This window comes from Calonectris borealis, chromosome 4 (assembly GCF_964195595.1).
Source record: "Calonectris borealis chromosome 4, bCalBor7.hap1.2, whole genome shotgun sequence".
NCBI classification, from domain to species: Eukaryota; Metazoa; Chordata; class Aves; order Procellariiformes; family Procellariidae; genus Calonectris; species Calonectris borealis.
The window spans coordinates 82,489,020-82,509,312 of NC_134315.1; the positions used below are offsets into that span (position 1 = coordinate 82,489,020).

Consider the following 20,293-nt stretch of genomic DNA (forward strand, 5'->3'; position numbering starts at 1 on the left):
CAGCTCGTTGGAGCTTCCCTTCCCAAGCAACAGGTCTCAGGAAGGGATGCTGTGGAATTCAATAGTTAAAGACACAGCTAATTATTTATTAAAACCTTCTTTAGTTAGGCAACGCATAGGTAATTTTGGGTAATGTTTTAACAATTGATCTTCACGCACTGCTTTCGCCATGTATGACATGGCAGCCACAAAACCAGCAACAGATAAAACATTGCCCAAAGTAAGACTGACTGAAAATTTTAATGATTATTAAATTTGTACAGATAGCCATTTTACAGTACTGTTGAATTGCTTCACATGAGCTGTTATATAATCCTTCCATTTCTTACATTTCCACAAATATCGACCATAATTTCTTAAGTCACTCGGTGTGGTGCTCTGAACTCTGACAAGCGGAAAGCTATTAGCCATGGCTACAGAACATGCCCATCGCAGTAAAAGCCTTCAGCCGGAATCAGCTTCCTTTTTTCCTAAGCGCTTGTTCATTCTACAAGCGGGACCATCAGCTAGTTTACCTCCTGAAAGCATGGTCAGGGCAAGTTAACCTTATGTTCACTGGTCAGGAAGAGTAGTCACCACTGCAGGGTAAGTTACAGTTTCAGCAGGTAAAAAACCACGTTATTTACATGTTGAGAAAGTTGCCTTCATTTCCATAGGAATATATTATACAAATAAACGTTCCGAAGTTACACAGTAGTAGCTTATGCCAAACCGAAAAATAGACATTTGATGTGTACAAATTTTTAAAGCTTATTACAGGCATTGCAACTGTAGATAAATACATTAAAATATTTTCCATGACATAGCTACAATTTAAATTAAGAAATGGAATGTTATCAACAAGATTTATCTGTTCATTAGTGTTAGTATTTGTACATATTTAATCCAAGTGTGCAGTATTTTTGTTCAAGTTACCATGAAAAGGACCACACTGTAGTGACCCTAATATTATATATAGGCTCAGATCATCTAAAACAGCGACACAACTTTCACCGACAAATTCAGTTCTTCTGATGATGCAGACTTAGTACTTAACACAGCATTTTTACTCCACTATGGGTGAAGTTACACCCCGTCCCCCTTTTTTCAGGGAAAAACAAGACAGTTCGACAAAATAACAATAGAGTAGAATGGCTTTACTGAAACTTTGGGGAAAGCTTGAGATCTACAAGTGTTTTGCATGTTCTCTTCAGTGAGCTTTTTCTTTTTTTAGGAAGTATAACTTACATTAAATATCGGGGGAGACCACACAATACATTACACCAAATTTGCAGTAACTGATCACCTCCTTGAATTTCAGTCTGTATTAGCAGTATTAACCATCCAGTTTAGAGGCACAGGGAAGTTAGAGCACTTAAACACACTGTTTTCTAACTTGAGCCTTTTTTTTCTTTTTAAAATGCAGATACAGGAATTCAGTCTTTAAGTTCTAGTTCTTCCCACCCCAGCAGCAGAGCAACCATCCTTCCCCCAGTTTGCTCACAGAATGTTGCTTTTCAATAATTGTTCCAGTTGAGCTGAATTGTACGGTTTCCACAACTGAAGAATTTTAAGGACCATGCAGTAACAGATGTTGGTCTGTTCGGGCGGGGGCGGGGAAATCAAGACTTTGGTCCTCCCAGTTCTCTACTAGATACTGGTTAAAATTTCCAGTTTGACGCATGAACAATTTTTATAGTTGTTTTTCTACCTAGCACACAACTTACTAAGTCTGGCATATTATACAAGACAGTATCTTACCTAATCTGATGATTTATGCTATGTTTATTGAGGTTAACTGTGCTTAGCATAAAGTAATAAAAAAATAAAATAAATGGAAAGAGGGCAACACAAGGCTAGGAAGACTTTAAGCTAGACAGAGAAAAACTGCAATTTACCATACGTGAAATTTGTTTGGCAGCTGGCTAAGTACACCCTCTAAATAGCTAAAGAACAAGTCAAAAAGCACATATTGGAAATAAAAAAAAAAATTCAAATTATTTTTCTATATTCAAGTATTAGATAAATTATGTAAGACTCTTTCTGAGACAAATGTTAGGCCAATGATGAATTTTAAAAACAAAAATCAGTAGAAACATCACCCAGAAAAAAAGGCTAGTTAAAATATAGATATGTCAAGCTATGAAGCTTAAATTAGTGCAGATAATTTTATATTAAATCCAGGTATCCAGAAATATACACAATAGAATCATCCGAGTTTTCATAAAAGTTTAGAAGGTAGATGATAAAATTGCACTTAATTCTGAATTAATTCAGATAGCAAGTCACTCCCATTCCTTGCTGACCCATTTATAAGAAAAAGGGAACCATGTTATAAAAGAGCAAATTAGTTTTGTACATTCTATTTCATTTTTCAACATTTGGTCACAAACAAGGGCCACGCAGTTTCACTATCTGTCTTGACGATCAGAATCAGATATCCTTACATCCGATGCAGACAAATCTAATACAGGATTTACAAATCCTGCATATTCTGAATTGCCATTATCATCCATTTCAGCGCTAACGAAGTCATTCTCCCACTCCAATCCATTAGAATCGTCAGAGGCTGAAGCTGGATTGCTTCCTGTCTTCTTGCTATTGAATTTCAGTGCCGCCCGGAGTATATCTTCTTCTGTTTTGGAGCGTTCTCTCATTGGAATCATTCTGTTCATGCCTGCGATTTAAGAGATGTTTATGAGAAAGACATAATGGTGAGGGAAGTACCTTTACGTGATCTTGCCGTAGCTTCAGTACCTCTAGAATGCTAATAGCTCTTGCACACACTAGCTAAAAAAAGATGCTGGGTGTTTCTGGGTAAATCTGCGAAAGTTAAGTCTTTCAAAACAGGTTTTGACATAGGCGTTTTAGTGCTTTTGACAGTGCTAAACATTTAAACTACACACAGATTGTCAAAAAAACAGTCTATTAAGCAAAAAAAAAAAGGGCTATGCATTGGCTAAAAGAAATCCTAGCTTATTTTTGGTGAGCTTTTCAAGAGTTTTGGAGTAACTCTGAAACAAAGACAAGAGCTTTTGCAGATTTACTAGAGAAAACAGAAGAGATCTGTAACAAACAGCAGCAGCAATTAGGATAGTTGGGATACTCACCTGGAACGCAAACCTAGGTTTCCAGAAGAAGTTACAATAGAAGTAAATAGGGTTTAAAGAAACAACACTTTGCAAAATACTTCAGTCAGAGACTCCTGACCAACTTCCACATTTTAAAACAACAAGCTGTTCCTTCTGCTACTGGCTCACAAGAGGGCAGCATTTCTTTACCATTAGTTTTGTTGTGAGTTTACAAGTCAGTTCCACAAAATGCAGGAAGAGACATTTACTGAAGGATCCAAAGAAATGAATTCGTTAGACAGATAACCACATTTATCAAAATAAGCAATTTTCGAGGTAAAAATAATTTACAGTTTAATCATTACACACTTGACGGAAATTCCATCAGAATCGAGTTTTAAGTCACCTTCCCTTTTGAAAAGGACAAATTTACAATCAACATAGTTTAAACTTCAGCATTTTTAACTTGGAAGTTCAGAAAGAAACTGAATGGCAGAATAAATACCTTCTTCGTCTTCCCACTCTAAATCTAGTGAAGTGCTGTCGTCATTTCCACTCGTTGATTTTGTTTTGGTCATTAAGTCACAACTGCTCTCTGTATTGGGCGTCAGCACTGTAGCATCAGATGAAAGTCCTATATAAAAAAAGTCTTTTTAGTTCGTAAACATACTTGACTTTGAGGTCCAATATGCAAAACTAAACTTTCAAAGCAAGTTTTTATTGTGCTTTGTGGCCTTCAAACCTCAGGAACATTGGAAGAAGTGCTTCATCCATCGCTTCAAAGAGTAAACAGTAGCTTTTTAATAGTCAACATCACTAAGATATTAGAAGAGGACATTCAGCAATACTGTCTAATTAGAACTATAGAGGAATTTAGTAAGCTGTAAGCTGGACGTGTGTGAAGACTTGCAAAAAAAAAAAAAACCAAAACCAAAAAACAATCCTCCCCCCAAAAACACCTAAACTACAGGCAGTGTTTCCCAAGAATTACCGTAAGTCCTCCAACTTCTTAGTGACTATCATGTATTATCATCAAAACTTATGGATATAACTTTATAAAATTGTTTTCCTCTAAATTGTTCGTGCAATTTTTAAATATAGGCAGCCAAATCTTTTCTTGCACTTCATTAGAAAAAAAATTAACCATTAGTATGATTCTAATTATTTTGCTAAGAGATGATTAAAAAAAGCTATACGCACACATCTACATCTTTAATACACAGTTAGGTTTTACAAGAAAAGTTCACTGCATTGATGCTGCCTCCACAAAGATGGTTGGAAAGCCTTAGTAAAATAAAATCCATGCACAGGACTCGTTAGCTTACAGAACTCGCTTTTGAGAACTGGAATGGCTGCAGCACTAGTTGTGTATGTTTCACATTTTTCAAACAATTGAAGCATCAAGGATTAGAGAGGAAAAGAAGTTTCTAGCAGATTTTTTTATCCAGATACATGTATACACATTATATATATATATGCGTGTGTGTATGCATAAAAATATAAATAAATTATGTCTATCTAGAAAAAGAAATAGTGCTCTGTGCTCCTCAGAGTCACTTAACATTTAAAGACATGCATAAGAAAAGGAAGACTTACTACTACTTCGAAAAGCTTCATACTGGAATTTTGTATTTCTTAAGAAAGAATCAAAATCTTCCTCTGCCACAGAGCTGTAAGAACAATGCACGTATTCTTTTTAGCTTTATAAACCTCTAAGGATGCCATAAAAGATAAATTAATCCACATGCCCCGCAGTTCTATGCTACAAAGCACACACACACCTTTAACTAAAATCTTTATAAAATCATCTACAAAATGCCTTTTCACTCCTACTCATCACGTCCTCTCCCAGTCTGAGCTTCTGATGGATTTTCAGTAGTATTTTCAGTTTAAAATTAATTAACTTCTGTCACAAAACAACTCTTCCCCCCTCATCCTTTTTCATTTTAGATAATGCCTCCTTAATTTTCAATTCCTTTTTTAACTAATGAATTCAAAACCTGCTACTGCAGTCCTTTGTTTTTAAAATCTGGCCAGTTCCTACTCATGCCATAAAACCTCAGTTTTCACAGCTCCTTTTCTAACTGTACTTCCCTAACTGAAAATGCCTCCTATCCCCTTTCTCTTCCATTCAAAAATAGGAGATGGATTTTAGAATTTTTTTCTTAACTCAAATACCATTGCACAGTAAATTTCTTAGGTGTTTTTTTGTGGTTTCTTTTTTTGTTTTTTTTTCCTTTTTTTTTTTACCCCACTAACACTGAACACAGAAAGTGGAAGTGAAGATAAGTAAATGAATAACATAAATGAAGAAACAAGCAGACTATATAAACCATTTAATTCCCTATTTGATTAATGTGTATTTTTACTGGGCATTTCAAACAGGGTTCTCAATACTAAAATATTGTTATATTAGCCGAGATTTTAAATATAAACATTTTTTTAATATAAAACACTAGATTTTTTGCGTGTGTATATATATATATTAGTAGCTGGAGTAAGTTCAATTTTGTATGCATCAGTCTAATAACTACAGTGAAAACCAGAATGAATGCAGCCTACCCTCTAATTTTGCAGATTAATGGTAACCAGTTTGCATTCAGTAACTGTTCAGTGTGAAGCAAAGTGCAATGAATCAAAACAACTCTGACTTAGAAATGCTGCATATGTAAGGTTCGAAAAACGTGGATTTTTTTTTTTTTGTGAGGGGGAGATGAGGAACAGGAGTAAACACAGTAAACAAAAAAATGGTTCTCAATTACCATTAATAAAATTTATCTTACCTCTGATATTCTCCATTATTAACAGCATGTGCTCTCTGTGTTATCCTTTGCTGTCTACGTTGCTATTGAAAGAAGTAAATTGTTGAAAAAGCTGAATGCAATCACTCAAAATAATATACTCAATACACTAAGCATTCCCTTAACTGCGACATTAGAAGGAGCATTGTCCTAACCCTTGGAGAAGTCTAAGTACAACTCAGGAAAAGACTGACTTTCAACCAAATAAAGATCAAATTTCATGATACTGAAGGGACCGTTACACTCAAGTGGTGTTGTTTTTAATCTCAGAAATCTCTCCATTTAAAAGAAGGTGAATACAGCTCTCAACATTTTAACCTATTTCATGCACCATAAGAAAAAAAAGCATCAACTTGTCTAGAAACATGTGAACACCACCTCATTCACAATTGCATCTGTCCTCTTTTCTGTTGTCTTCTCTTCTAAAGGCACAGGTATTTTCAACACACAACTAACACCGGGGTTACGTCTGATTTGTTTTGCTCTGCGCTAGAACAGTCAGCCTACCATTTCAAAAGGAAAATTTCCTACAGGTCCTTTTATCCCTGTAAAAAGCAATACTGCCATCTCCTCTGCTTGTCTGTATCAGCACTAAGTGCTTCATTTATATTAATAACAGCTTTGTTGCCTTGCTGGGCCAAAAGCATTAATACCTCTACACTCTTAAGGTAGAAAGCTTTCATGGTATCACTAGGCAAAAACAGAATGAAAAATGCAAGACGAGCCATAAATGCATTTATTTTGTAGTTACAAGAGGAACAACAGATGTCATGGAAGTAGGGTTCTGCTTAAGTTTTAGGGTTTAAACAACTTAGGTTGTCTCAAGTTTCTTTTCCCTGCCTTGAAAAAAGGAGAGCATAAGAACTGGGCACATTAACTATGTGATTAAAGGTAAATCAGTTATGAAGCAGTAATTATTCACTGATTATGACAAAGACTAAGATAAAAATTAACAAGCTAGTTTTATAGACAAGTCTGATGTATCTAGCTACTGTATTTTCTGAAAAACCTTTTCTCAGCATTAATGGATCTGTCCCGGCAAAAGAAAAGCAGGGGTAAATAAACCAGAATTTTTAATGACAACTTTAACTTCATCTAAAAATGGCTCTTCGCTGGGAGAATGGTCTTGTGAGATAACTGCAGTGGATCACCTAGTATTTTTCAATCCCAAAACAATGATGGCTTTGTTTCTTGGCACGCTTTCAATGTCAGGTATTTAAGTAAGTATCAGAATAAGCAGATCGAAACCAGTAAGGAAATGCGAAGTGTAGAAGAAATAGAAATATCACATAACAGTGGTTATTGGTGAGAAGACTTAAGTATGTAGGAAGAAAGAGCCAGGAATTTGGCACCAACATAGTTAACAAGTCTGTAAAAATCAATTACTGGCATATGCAAGAATTTTCTTTTAAGATTCATATACCCACATAATATCCAATTTAAATTATCTACCCATTTTGCCATGTCACATACAAATATCTAGCAGTATAAGTTCCAGGATACACACACATTAAAATTTTCCGCTGTTACAAACCCTGACATTTAATAGGGCAATATCAAGCAAGCCAAATTAGTTTTAAAGGGATGCCATACTTCCAATGAAAAAGCCATTTTCTCATTTAGAGGACTTCTGCCCACAAACAGCAGAGATGAGTTATGTATTTGAAAATGGCTTCTAGTTTATTTACAAAGGTTAAATGCTTGATGCGTATCTATACAAAAATGCTTCCTTAGAAATCCTTATAATCCTTACGGGTTCGGAGGGGGGCGGGGTGTGTGTAAAGGAGATAAGTGGTACTAATTTTACGAGAGGAGGAAATAAAAATCTCTATAATGCATTCTATCTTAGGTCCTGACTAAAAGAGGTGCATATTAAAAATACTCAAAGACAAGAAAAATAGCATTTCTTGCACAGGACTTCTACAAAAAACAGTTAAAGCCAACAATCTACTTTTGCTGACTATATATAGACCAAAGTGTTTAAAAAAAAAAAAGGGGTAGGCAAAAAAAGGTCAAAGAAATCACCCTCCCATACCAAATCACAAGAGGATAGAAACAGAAATGTGAAATGAGACCTATACTTAGCAACATAAATATTAGATGAAAACTCAGTCATCACTATCAGTCTGGAAATAACAATTTTCAATTCACTCTTTAGAATATAGACTATACACTAGGGTTGAAGATCTCCCCTATACCTACTGTACATTTCAGACTTTTTCAATTAGTCTAAATGTCAACTTTTAAAAATTTAGTTCTAACTGAACACATATCACACGTCTAGTGGACTGTTTCATTGAACATGCTACAACTGCAGCCATAAACATTATAGATGAACAGATAGCAAAAAGTGAAAATGTTCTTTGACATGCGCATTCCTGGCAACCTGAAAGTTGTGTGAGAACACATACTGTAATAGCTTATTAAGATGGCAAAATATTAAATGCACTGATAATATTTAACTCTTTGAACTGCAACATGAAAACCATCAGTAATAAATGCTATCGGGATGCAGAACAGCATCTGTTTTCAAAAAAGCAGGAAAACATAACATGGCTTTTGTTTGGCTTGACCAAGCTCCAAAAGCATGGACACCAGACATCTGAAAGTAGGCACAGATATATTAAATAAGGACTACTGTTAAGTCATTACTGGACTTTGGCTACTACTCATACAAATTACAAAATGATAGAACAACTCAGGTCGGAACAGACCTCAGGATTCCAACCTCCTGCTCAGAGCAGGGTCAACAGCAAGTTCAGATGACTTGGAAACACGTATCTTCATGGTAACACAAACCACAGAGTAAGGAACAATTAAGTGCACAAAAATATAAAGTACATTTTACAAGTCTAAGTGATGTCATAATGTGTGCTTAATTTGTTTGTTTTACTAGAAAACCATCACAGATAACTTTACATTAAAAATCAGTAACTTCTATATAATCCAAGAAGTCTGTTAAGCTAATTATAGATTAAAAGCATACATCTCTCATTCAAAATCTACACTCAGCGACATAAGCTGTTTCAAACAATTCTGATCATTTTCAGCTGTTCCAGTCAGCTGTACTTTCAAATCGTGTATTTCTTTCTTTGCTGGAATTTACAAGCCAAAGCAATTTCCTCATTACATTTCCTGAGACGTAAAGGATATTAGGAAAGTCTGCATACATAGAAACAGAACAGAAGCTCTGATATATATTGGGGTCTTTTTCCCCTCACCTCCAAGAGCTTTTTCTGCTTTGCTGCCCTGGCTGCTTCACGTTGTGCAGCATATAAAGCCTCCTCTTCTATTCTTAACTTCTCCTCTTGTAAGGCTAACTGTATATGAACAAAATAGTAATGGTTAACAAAAGCAGAACCTATCTGTCTTCCTATGTATAAAGCCATAAGTTCAACAAAACAAAAGAAGAGCTACTAGAAAATAAAAATAAAATAAAATGGACTACAGCTAAAACATTTTTCTTCATTAACTGAATCTAACAGCTTCCCCCCGCCAACACCCCAAGTAATTCATACAACTAAACATTACCCTATTGAATTAACATCATTACTAGTGAATTGCTATAAATGCACACTGCGTTTTATTATTAACTGCACAGTGGAAGACAAAACTTTTCAGTTGCATATTTCACTGGTACTTCATTAAAAATCATTCTCAATTTCTACGTTGTATTCCACATCATATTCCATTAATTGCTGCAACACACTAAAACAAAATGACAAATTAGGGTTTTTTTTCCCTTAAGAAAAGCTCTGGAAAAAACTGAGCACACGAAAAGTTGAATCAAGTATACTCCCCATTTTGCCTTTCATTAAAAAAAAAAAAGTTCCAATTTAACAGATCTCAGTGAAGAGAGCCAGCCTATTCATTCAATTTTTCAGCTAAGCAGCTATTAAAAAAAAGCAATCTCTGATGCAAATTTAGTTGCACAGCAATCTCTTTGTGTATCTTGCAGACTAAAAAATACTAATTGATGAACAAAACCCAATTGTTTCATTCATGCAAATGGAATCTCCTTGCGTTCATGGTTGATCTTAACTACTTTAAAAGAAAAACTACCCATACCATACTAGTCATCATAACTACTTACCTCTGACTGAAGTTTCATATCAACAACTCTCTGCTTTTCAGCAATGGAGTCATAATGTCTGTCTTTCAAGTCAGCAATTTCTTCCTCAGTCAGAGGTCTAAAAGCATGGGAGAGAAACACAAAACCACTCCGTCTATTATTTATGCATGACAACCCTAATTTGCACTTAAACATATCCATATAGTCTTTCTCGACTGGTCCTTTAAAGCAAATTCAACAAGCTCTGCTTTTGGCCTGCTCCTCCTGAGGAGAGTTCCAAAGTTCCAGTTGACTCAAGACAATGCTGTCTCTCCTTACTCTCACAAAGGACTTTTTGCATCTTCATAGAAAGCATATTTTCGTAACATTGTTTGCTAACAGAACTACTGGAATAGAATGGTTAATGTCATTGCGGTGTACATCTCGCTTTTTTTCTTTCTTGTTTTGGTCCCCTAACTGTAAATTGTTCCCCTTTCATCTGTTGCCTACTTTATGTCTACTCTCGTATATCTAACAAACAAGACCATAAAAGCATTATACTAATTACAAGGTTTGCTACATCGCTTCTTTGGGACCACTGACAGGGAACAACATTTTGGGAACTATCCAACTTAAATAATACAAAATGTCTAGAATTAGACAACCAAAGCATACACTTTGGTGCCTTCATATGTTTCCTGTAGAGCAGGCCTCTAAGTTTCTACTGCTTACATAAATATTAACATGCTCACAAAAAATTCACTGGAATTGTAGCACTAACACCCGTGTAACTTTAAATGCAGACCCTGGGAACAAGAACAAAGATTCTCTTTGCAACTTAGTGTTTCAACTGTCTCGTATAGTTGTTGCATGATGCATTATTATCTAAACTGTTTTGATGTGGTTAGCATTAAGGTTAGTTTGACATGTATTCTTTCCACGTATCTGACAACTAGAAAGACAGAAAGGGTTTTGACAGGAACTCTGGAAAATGTTATAGTCACAGTGGGAGAGCAGAGAAAAGGAGGGGTCCTGAATCTCTAAGTCTTACCTGTGACTGCTTCCTGGGCTTTCCCCCTGTTAGACCAAAAAAAAAAGAAGTCTCAGTTTTTGAGCATCCCATCAATCAATCAATTTTAAAATGGAAAAAAAACCCAATATGAAATCATACTTTCTCCCATATATTGGTTTTACAACTGGGGGGGAAAACATCCCCTGTTTTAATTTGCAATTTTAAAAAAATCTTGTTATGCAACCAACTGAAGTGGCTAAATAAAACAAATAATACTTCGAACTGAAAATAAATACTCCGGTGGTGGATTTCAGGAACCAAACTATTAGTACTCATGTTCTTAAAAACAGGGCAGGTATTGAAAATGTGGTGTGTGTCCCACCCTTTATCAAGCTGTATTAATTTTTTAAGAGTTTTAAGGCCAACTTCTATTTTTCTTAAGTACTGTTTTGCCAGCTTATCCACAATTGTAAAGACAGAGCACTCTCAAAACTTTCCTTAGCAAAGCAACCCAGGTCCATTTATGTTCTCAGATAGACAGCATTTGCTGAGTCTTATACAAGAGTTATAGCAGGAGCAAATTCTCCTTCAAGTCTTCCCTGCCCTCCCCGCCGTTTTTCCCCCCCTTTTTCTTTTTTTCTTTTTGCCTTCCTAATGTCTATAGTGCTTTCTTGCTGAAAGGGTTACTTCCCATACTCCCCCCAACCAGTCTTCTCTTCCCTTAAGTCTTCATCTCTCCCAAAGTGTTAAATACTCATTCCTAGAGCAAGCAAAACTCAAAGTAAAAATAACCTGCAATTTAAGCCTACAACATAGCATAAAGTGGAAGGAAGACAGAGATCTTGGAACCATTTTAACAGTTGTACTAGCAAGTTTCATATTATGATCCAGGTACCTACCTCATCACTTTCCACTAGGTTCTCAAACTGCAGAGAAAAAGAAGTAAACAATGTTGACAATTCAATATACCAAGTCACTAAACACATACAGGAAATATGATTACATGTTTAACCTGTCTTGTAAAAACACTACTCCAATGATAACAGTGGGACTGTAATACCATTTATGAAAGCCCCTACTTTCAGACAAAGTATTACTTTTAGAGCAGGACCTATCTTCTTACCAATGTTTCTTTTCTTAAACATTACATTTTCCTGAAAGGAGAAGAGTCAAAATGAAAAAACATTCATGTATTTCACTACAAGTTAAGTGAGGGCCCTGATAAAAATGAAATCTCATTGGCTTATAAGATTGCTAATAATTCTCTGTATCTGAAGCATTATAACACAAGCAGTGGAAGGAATGGTATGGCTCCAACATACACCAAAGCACCCACTCAATTTAAAAATGTTCAAGATGTAAGGGGTATAGCGCATGTAACCTCTACCTCGCATGGCAACTGTGATGCTTATCAACAAGTATTTGAAGATTTATTTAATTTACAGAAAACATAGAGTTACTTTCTACCCAGAATTCTAAAAACAAACAAGCAACAACAACCCGCCTCCCAGCTTTGCACGTAGAAGCTAAAGGTCAATAAAGGCAATATAATGCTTAATGACAGGAAGCCAAAAACAGCCCAAACCGGGCAAGACTACACAAAGCATTCTAAGCAGCACAAACTCATCCAGCAGAAGTTCAACTACCACATAAAAGCAAAGCAAATGGAAATTCTCCGTACTATTTTCAGTACAGAAATCTTACATGTAGTCAATACATCAAACATGGAGGTCAGTATCTACAGCAAGACTCCTTATTCACCCGAATACTGACTAATTGCTGTAAGTAGAATATGAATATCAATTTGGGAGGAGTAAAGAACCTTCTTTTCCCTATCGTATTTCTGCTGCAGGAACATTCTCTCACTACTGGAAGTTATGTGCAGTAACAGATTTCCCCCACCTTTCTTGAAAGCCAAAGCAGTGACTACAGTTGTTATTCTCAGTAATGGGGGCAATCTGAAAGGTCTAGGACTTTTAGACCATAAGGAACACTCAAAGAAAGTAAACCAGGTTATTCTGAAAATCTCAACTTATACAAATTAACCTTACACAGCCCTTGGCAAAAAGAGGTAATATTCGGTGGCCGAAAAAGGACCTCTGTAGCGAAGAAAGTGGACTACAAACGCAACTACCTATAAAGTAACCTCATCAGATTCTAACTTTTTGTAGAATCAGATTCATGATGCTGCAATCATGTACTTACACAAACAGAAAAGAAAAATCACTCCCAACACAGCAGTGATAAAAGGAGCAATAGGTAGAATTTAGAATGCTCTGGTGCCGAGTATCAGAACACAACAGATACTTCTCTCCTTTCCAAATGATAGATTAAAGTGAGATGATGTATTAATGTTCTGAGGTGCTAGAAGAACCATTATCTTGCCTCCCAGTGCAGCATCATTTTGATCTGGAATAACCCAGAATATTTCAGTGTATCTAAACGGCAAAAAGTGTTAAAGGCATTGCTAGAATTGAGCTTTTTCCACAGTTGTTTTTTTTTTTTTAATGTAAGCACTCACCTCTATAGTGAAGTGTTCTCCTGTTGAACATGTTCTAAAATACTTTGATCTGGAAAAATAAGTCTACAGTTACGCAACAGAATAGTCTTCAATTCACAACAGAAGGAAAATGAGCCTGATAATTTTAAATAGCTTTTGAAATATGTTAAGTAAAGTACAAAAAAACCATAAAACCTTCATGTATTAAACACATTTACTTGTTAACCTGTGCTCTTCATCGCTACCAGAACAGAAAAAGGCAAAAGCATGTAAACATCTTCTATAGAACTGGAGAAAAGACAAACATCCTCAAGGGAGAAGAAAACACTTATCAGGATACCGGACTTGACGTTTACAGACATTTAGCATGTTCTGCAGTACCTTTAATACATTTTTCTCAAAAAACATTATTCCAGGCAATTTCTGAAAACACTGTTGCTCATCGTGGCGCTTAACTCTTTACTGGCATAGCATCTTGTACAAAATCATGTTAAACAATACATTTTATTTTGACAGCTTGGCACAGCTAGAAGGTTGAACCTCAGTGAAAAATATCTACAAAGAGGTCAAGACAATACTTTTAAACTACAAAAAATTATTCACAGTCTGTAATTTTATACAGGGAATCAGTCTCCTCCTTGATTCTTTAACTACCTTAACACTGTCCTCTATAAAAAACAATACAGTATTAAGTTACCTGAATACATTTTTAGCTACTCGAAGAGGTTTGGCTAACATCCAAAAGAACATTCTAATGTATACTGGTGCTTCAATACAACATCCCTTTCATCGAACTATTTTAAAAACCAGAGTTTCCAGTTTCAAGTGCTGACGGATATCAGGAATAAACGCAGGGCCTCAGGCATTTCTATACTTGTACAAAAGATCGTTCTGTACTCTCGCAATCAACACCTACTTCTACTATACTAAAAGCAACACACCAGCCAAAGCTTGAATTATTTTAATCATACCATATTTCATCTCCATCATATTTTTCTTTGGAAGCCAGTTAGGGTACATCTCCCCTGGCAACTTGTTGCACAACCCACTTCTGTCTTGTTGCACAACCTTTCCTTCTACGCAGCAGCGTACCTCGCAGTGCGTAGCTGCCACTAAAGAACTGTTTCCAGTTGATTCATTGCTATAAAACCAGAAGTGAGAGGCCACTTTAATTCATCGCAAGTATAATTAGGACACGTGGCATGAACACTTAAAGTAATTTCACTGCTACCGCTGTGTGTAACTTACTGGTGTGCAGGAGCCACTACCATTAAGAATCTAATTTAATAAAGTTGTTACAGGAAATTGTTTCAGGACTATCTATGTTGTTAACAAAAGTACAATTCCAATTTACAGCATCAGGCAGTAGCTAAATTATGCTCAACTTCACAAACACAGGAGCTGCAGTCAGATTAGCTGCAAGAATTCAATAGTGAACCTACAGAAAACGAAGACAATACAGTGCAAGCTCACTAAATGTAATTACAAATAGCCCAACAGCAATGACACTTCAAGGAAGATCTACACTTTCTGCTACCTGCTGAACAGGGACTCAATAACAGAAGACCTAATTCTGTGCCCTTAAATTTTGTTTAATTTAAGTTTGAGCCCTTAAATCCCAGAGCAACCATGGAAGATTGAGGTCACTAGGGACAGAAATGGAAGACCCATCAACTTCACCCCCATACATAACCACTTCAATTGAAATAAAATAGTAACCTATTAAAACGCTTACAGCTTTTATTATTCTCCTTTAAGCTCTACTGTTTCATTCTTTTCTAAAACAGACTTGAGAAACATTTAGGTTTGATAGGTACTAGATAAAGTAGTTCAGCTAATAGGCCACGGGACCTATAGAGACCATCAGGTCATCTTCAAAGGTCTAAAGCTATTAAAGAGACTGACTTTTCAGCACTCCATACATATATATGCTTTATTCTCCTTTCAGGCAAAGTCATGTTATCATCTTTTATTTAAAAAAAAACCCAACCAACTCATACAGACTACATGTAGGAAAAAAGTCACTAAAAATGAACATTTAATCTATTCAAACCAGAGCATGAGTTAAAAATCACTTTTTCCACACTAGTGACAAAGGATTGTTTCCATTTTGCTACATGATAACCCCTTCCAAACTAACCAAGCAAATAACCTAGAGACAAATTATATTCATTCTTCCCTCTCTTCTTTTTTTTTTTTCCCCTTCTTTTAAACATTCTTCTAGGAGCAAAGAGGAATACTTATGGTCAAATATAGCGACAAATTCGCTATGACCTACTTTCTAATTACAGCTGCAGCGTGTAGTACTTTGAGCACAACTATTTCAGCTGAAGCATAAGGACACTCCATAAAAAAAAAATTACCAACTGAAAGTTTGTATTATTACACAAAGTTAAACTTACACTACACTAAAGAAGGTTTTGGTGTTTCATTTCTCTCTACACATGAGCTCTCAACATCAACTTTAAATCAGTGCAGCAATTCATACATAAATCTCCAAGATTTTAAGCACAATTCCAAGCAAAGGCAATTTATAATCTTGCAGGATATTGTAATACTTGTTAAAAAATGTATACTTAATTATTTAATTTAGAGTTTATTTCTTACAGTTAAATCTTGGAGCATCTAAGAATAATGAAGCACTAGTTTGGGAGGGGGGGCAGAATCTGAGTGATTAAAATAATCACAATTAACTTGATAAGCTACATAACTACATTATGCTGTTCCAGAAGTAGCCAAATCTGCAGAATTTGGTAGCCATCTAACTTGCAAACTTACTAAATTTATACGACACATTTTACAGTTTTGGTTTTAATACAATTCCCTGCCCCTCACACCACACAATGGAAGGAAAATACCTAAATTGCTCAACACTCCAATACTGTTCTGTAAACTATCAACACACCCAGAAAACGAAGCTGATCTGAGACACGTGCCAGCTATCTGCAAGAGGTCGCACTGATTATCTTTTTTTCATAAACTGATCCCTGTATACGATATTCCAGGCTCCGGCTTCAAAAGCCAATCCAAACAGGTGCAGACCCTTCAGTTGGAAAAGTCTGTTTTCTGTCTTATCATTAAATTTTTTTAAGACTTTCACTACAGGCTATGCAACACCTGAAGAAATAGATATGACAGTTTAACATTACAACAGCAGACAATAAGATTTATTTCACTGGTAAGGAAAGTCTGATATTGGACTAATAAAAGCAATACATGCACGTATGAGTAGCTAAGCCATCATGGCAAGCAAACTTCTCCTTTGAGAGTACGGTCATAAAAATTTCTCCGTGAATTCCTTGCCATTTAAGAGAATGGCATTTCTCAAAATTCTGTGCATCGACATTCACATTTGCCATTCTAGAACCCAAGCAAGCAGGAAGCCAGTAGTTACGTGAAAGGCACCAAAACACACGACGAAGTCTGGCAAGTAAGCCACTAACTTCGGCAACTGTCTGCTGAAAATTGGAGACTATGAGACCATGTGGCAGAACGCTTACAAATGATACTTCATAAATCAAACATGCACCAAACCAAATACTAGAACAGATGACACTGCAAACGCCAATCAATATACCAAATGGGTTACAGAGTATTGCAAACATACAAGAAAAAAAGGAATACAAGGGAAAAAACAACAACAACAACAACAAAAATAGGCTTTAAACCAGAGGGAAAGTTAAGAGAAAACCATGTATCTAGAATTTGCTGTTATAGCCAAGACAATCTTGTGCCTTTTTGGACTGTCTCCTATCAATTGCTCATAAGTCAGTTAAAAGTATTCGGTGGGGCGGAAATAAAAGACCAAAGAGATCCCACAACCAAAGCAATACTTTACAGGGTAAGTTCATGTTGCGGGAGACGACTTATCACTACTCACGACTGCTAAAAAAAGGGTATTAGCCTATGAGTGAAGACTCAGCAAAACACACATGTGAAGGAAGAACCTTTCAAATATTACCTGTTTTTCCTCAAGAGTATAGCACAAGAAACAGATACTTAAGTGCCAATGTCGAGGCATTTCGGATGTTCTCAGTACTAAGAAAACAAGCAGGTGTCGTCCACACACACTGTCCTGGTCTTTCACCCATTTCTCTGAAAAGCATTCCTACAAGATCTTCAGAACAAGAACATCAGACTTGCCTGCTAGAGCTGATGTGAAATAAGAGGTGGCGAGTTTGCAACATGTAAAATGCTCAGCATATCTGCCTAGAATGACTTCAAGCCTAATACATCACTCAAAAATAAGTGATATATAAGTATAAAATATTGGTAAGTATATGGAAGAAAACTAAGTTCTTGTACGGGTAACGTATCCTTCCCCTGTTTGTACACTGCTTTTCCACGAACTGGTTGTTGCAGAACAAAACACGGATTACGCATTTACAAGATACATGAAAGTTTATTCGGACCATTCTGCTCCTGATCTTCTGCAACAGTCACCCTCTATCGCAACAGTCTCAGCCTCTGACTCACAGAGAACACAAAATCATATTCCAGAAAATATGGTGGTTTTCCATCTTTGCACAAACACAGCAGCCTGCACAGATTTTGGCAGCTGACCTGAAAAAAAAAAAAATCTTTCTAAGCGTCTTCTTCTAGAAAAACAACCCTGGAAGAGGAGGGCTAAGGAGCTAGAACGTCGCCACAGCCGGTTAACCTCGGCCATCCCTGGAAGCGTATTGCCATCAACCGTGCAAACCGCACAAAGCCGAGCAACCTTTTGACGGCGTTTCATCAGCTCGAGCCGTCAAGGCAGACATACATAGCCGTTCTCTTTCTCTCTCCCCTCTTCAATCAATCAGGGGGCGAAGGGGGCGGCCCGGGTGTACCCAGACCCCGCATGAGGTGACAGGCGTCCGACCCCCCTCACCTCCCTGCTGGGCTCACCGCAACAGCCCCCCGGCCTCGTTACCCCCAACCCCCCACCCCCAGGCAACCCACGTCCCGCTGCCAAAGCCCCCGGCGCGGGACGGGGACCAGCTGCCTCAGGGTCCTCCGGCTCGGCCGCTTCCCCTCACCTCCCGCCGAGGAGAGGAGAGGAGGGGAAAGGCGGAGCCGGGCGGGCGCAGCACCTCCCCGCCCCGGGGAGGGGAAAGGGGTAGCCGCGCTGCCTGCTTACCCTCCGCCTCGCTGAAGCCGGCTGCCTTCCCTCCGGAAGAAGAGCCCGCAGCACCACTGCGCCCAGCAGTTCCCCATCGCATCCTGGGGAGCGGCGGCGGCAACGGCTCCTCCTCCCTTCAGGCAGCTTCAAACCGCCCCTGCCATCAAGGGCGGCGGGGGAGAGAGGAGGACGGAGAGGAAGGGCAGTCGCTAACCCTAAGAAACAAAGGGCCGCGCGGCGGGCGGAGGCTCCGCGCCGAGAGCCTCATGGCCGGGGCCGCTGCGCAGAGGCGGATGCCGCATGCCCCGAGCGCTGGCACCGCCCCCGGCGGCGGCGGCCCGCCCTTTCCCGGGCGCTGAGGGGACGGCGGCCGGCGGCCCGCCCTTTCCCGGGCGCTGAGGGGACGGCGGCCGGCGGCCCGCCCTTTCCCGGGCGCTGAGGGGACGGCGGCGGCGGCCCGCCCTTTCCCGGGCGCTGAGGGGACGGCGGCGGCGGTGGCCCGCCCTTGCCCGGGCGCTGAGGGGGAGACGGCGGCGGCGGCCCGCCCTTGCCCGGGCTGCTCGCTCGCCTGAAACCGCCGAATGCAGCTAAGGGAAAAGACCGTATCCCGTCAAACCTGGAAATTTTGAAGGCCCTTCTCCTTAAGGACCGTCGCCAAAGGTATTTATTTCCCTTCCAGGCGTCATCTCAAAGGAAGAAACATAAGAGGAGGTGGAGGGGGTTGAGTTGTCTTCTGCGGGTGTAAACTGGGTAGGAAAGGTCCTGTGTGAAACCGAAGCGGGCGTTGAGGTTCTGTCATCTGGCAAAACAGGATGGGTAAAAAAAAAATAAGGCAGTTTACCACAAAACTGCCTTGGAAAGAAGGCAGTAATGTCTCATGATCAACTCATCACCACCACATGCCACAGGTGTGATTTTTTTTAAAAAAATTTATTCTCCTCCATTTTGTGCGATGAAGAGAAATAGGGTATATTGTGAAATCCCGTATCTTGGCATATGTTCACTACAGCTTGTACGCTGTATGTGAACAAAAATTCCTTAACTAAAAGAAAACAAAACCCACTGTTGTAATTTCAGCCCCAAAGGATCACTCAGGGCACCAGATTACTTCATCCCTAACTTCTCTAAGTCATTGGATACTTCATTAGCAAAAATACTAAACAACTAGTTGTTTGTGTGACCCATCAAAACCCAGTATGTAAACGACAGGGGCTGTCATTACTTGTCTTACTGAAGCTTAACTGCAAAAACTGCGATGGATGATTCTGGCAGATACTATGATGCCTGAAAATTTCTGGCAAACGAAACAGAAAAACAAAATCAGAACTGACACTGCACCGACATTCTGTAGATGAACATTTCTGAGAGCTACAGCAAGACAAACACGATGTGGAAAGCACACAGCACAGCCACCTGTTATTTGGTATAAAAAGCTAAACAATGTATGAAAGAAATGCCATTGCCCCACATTCAAAGGATCCAGAATCCACATTGACAGAAATCATATCAGTTGCCCTCAGCTCAGAATACTGAAGATGTCTCACACTGTAGATACTTAGAAAATGAAACTATCCAATTATTCATTGGTTTAGATACAGGGCTGTGTTCACTGTAAGACTACCAATTTAATTCTTCAAAAAAAGAAAGCTCTTCTAGCTATCGACTTTAAAACTCTTCTGCCCCTTTCTCGTTAACCTGATGGGTGTCCTTTCCTGTGGTCGTAGAGGGTCAGAAGAGCTCATGGTAGCCTGCATTTAAAAGAAGAAAAATATTCC

The 20,293-nt window shown here is 38.2% G+C and overlaps 1 protein-coding gene across 1 annotated transcript; it reads right to left on the reverse strand.

Annotated features, from left to right (window-relative positions):
* Positions 1 to 1,116: 1,116 nt before the first annotated feature.
* Positions 1,117 to 18,866, reverse strand: AP1AR (adaptor related protein complex 1 associated regulatory protein). Its single transcript, XM_075150304.1, has 10 exons — positions 18,537 to 18,866; positions 13,436 to 13,484; positions 11,814 to 11,840; positions 10,954 to 10,979; positions 9,945 to 10,041; positions 9,073 to 9,171; positions 5,834 to 5,895; positions 4,647 to 4,720; positions 3,556 to 3,684; positions 1,117 to 2,656 (listed from the first exon to the last, which is right to left on the reverse strand). The coding sequence occupies exons 1-10, from the start codon at positions 18,611 to 18,613 to the stop codon at positions 2,391 to 2,393; spliced, it is 906 nt and encodes a 301-aa protein (XP_075006405.1). The 5' UTR covers positions 18,614 to 18,866; the 3' UTR covers positions 1,117 to 2,390.
* Positions 18,867 to 20,293: the final 1,427 nt, after the last annotated feature.

Excerpts from the sequence above, each read along its gene's own strand:
- AP1AR (XM_075150304.1), bottom strand. The coding sequence starts at position 18,613 with ATGGGGAACTGCTGGGCGCAGTGGTGCTGCGGGCTCTTCTTCCGGAGG. Across the intron at positions 5,896-9,072 it reads AGCAGAAAAAGCTCTTGGAG|CAACGTAGACAGCAAAGGAT; the intron begins GTGAGGGGAAAA and ends TTCTTTCAATAG. Across the intron at positions 3,685-4,646 it reads TGAAGCTTTTCGAAGTAGTA|GACTTTCATCTGATGCTACA; the intron begins GTAAGTCTTCCT and ends TTTTTTATATAG.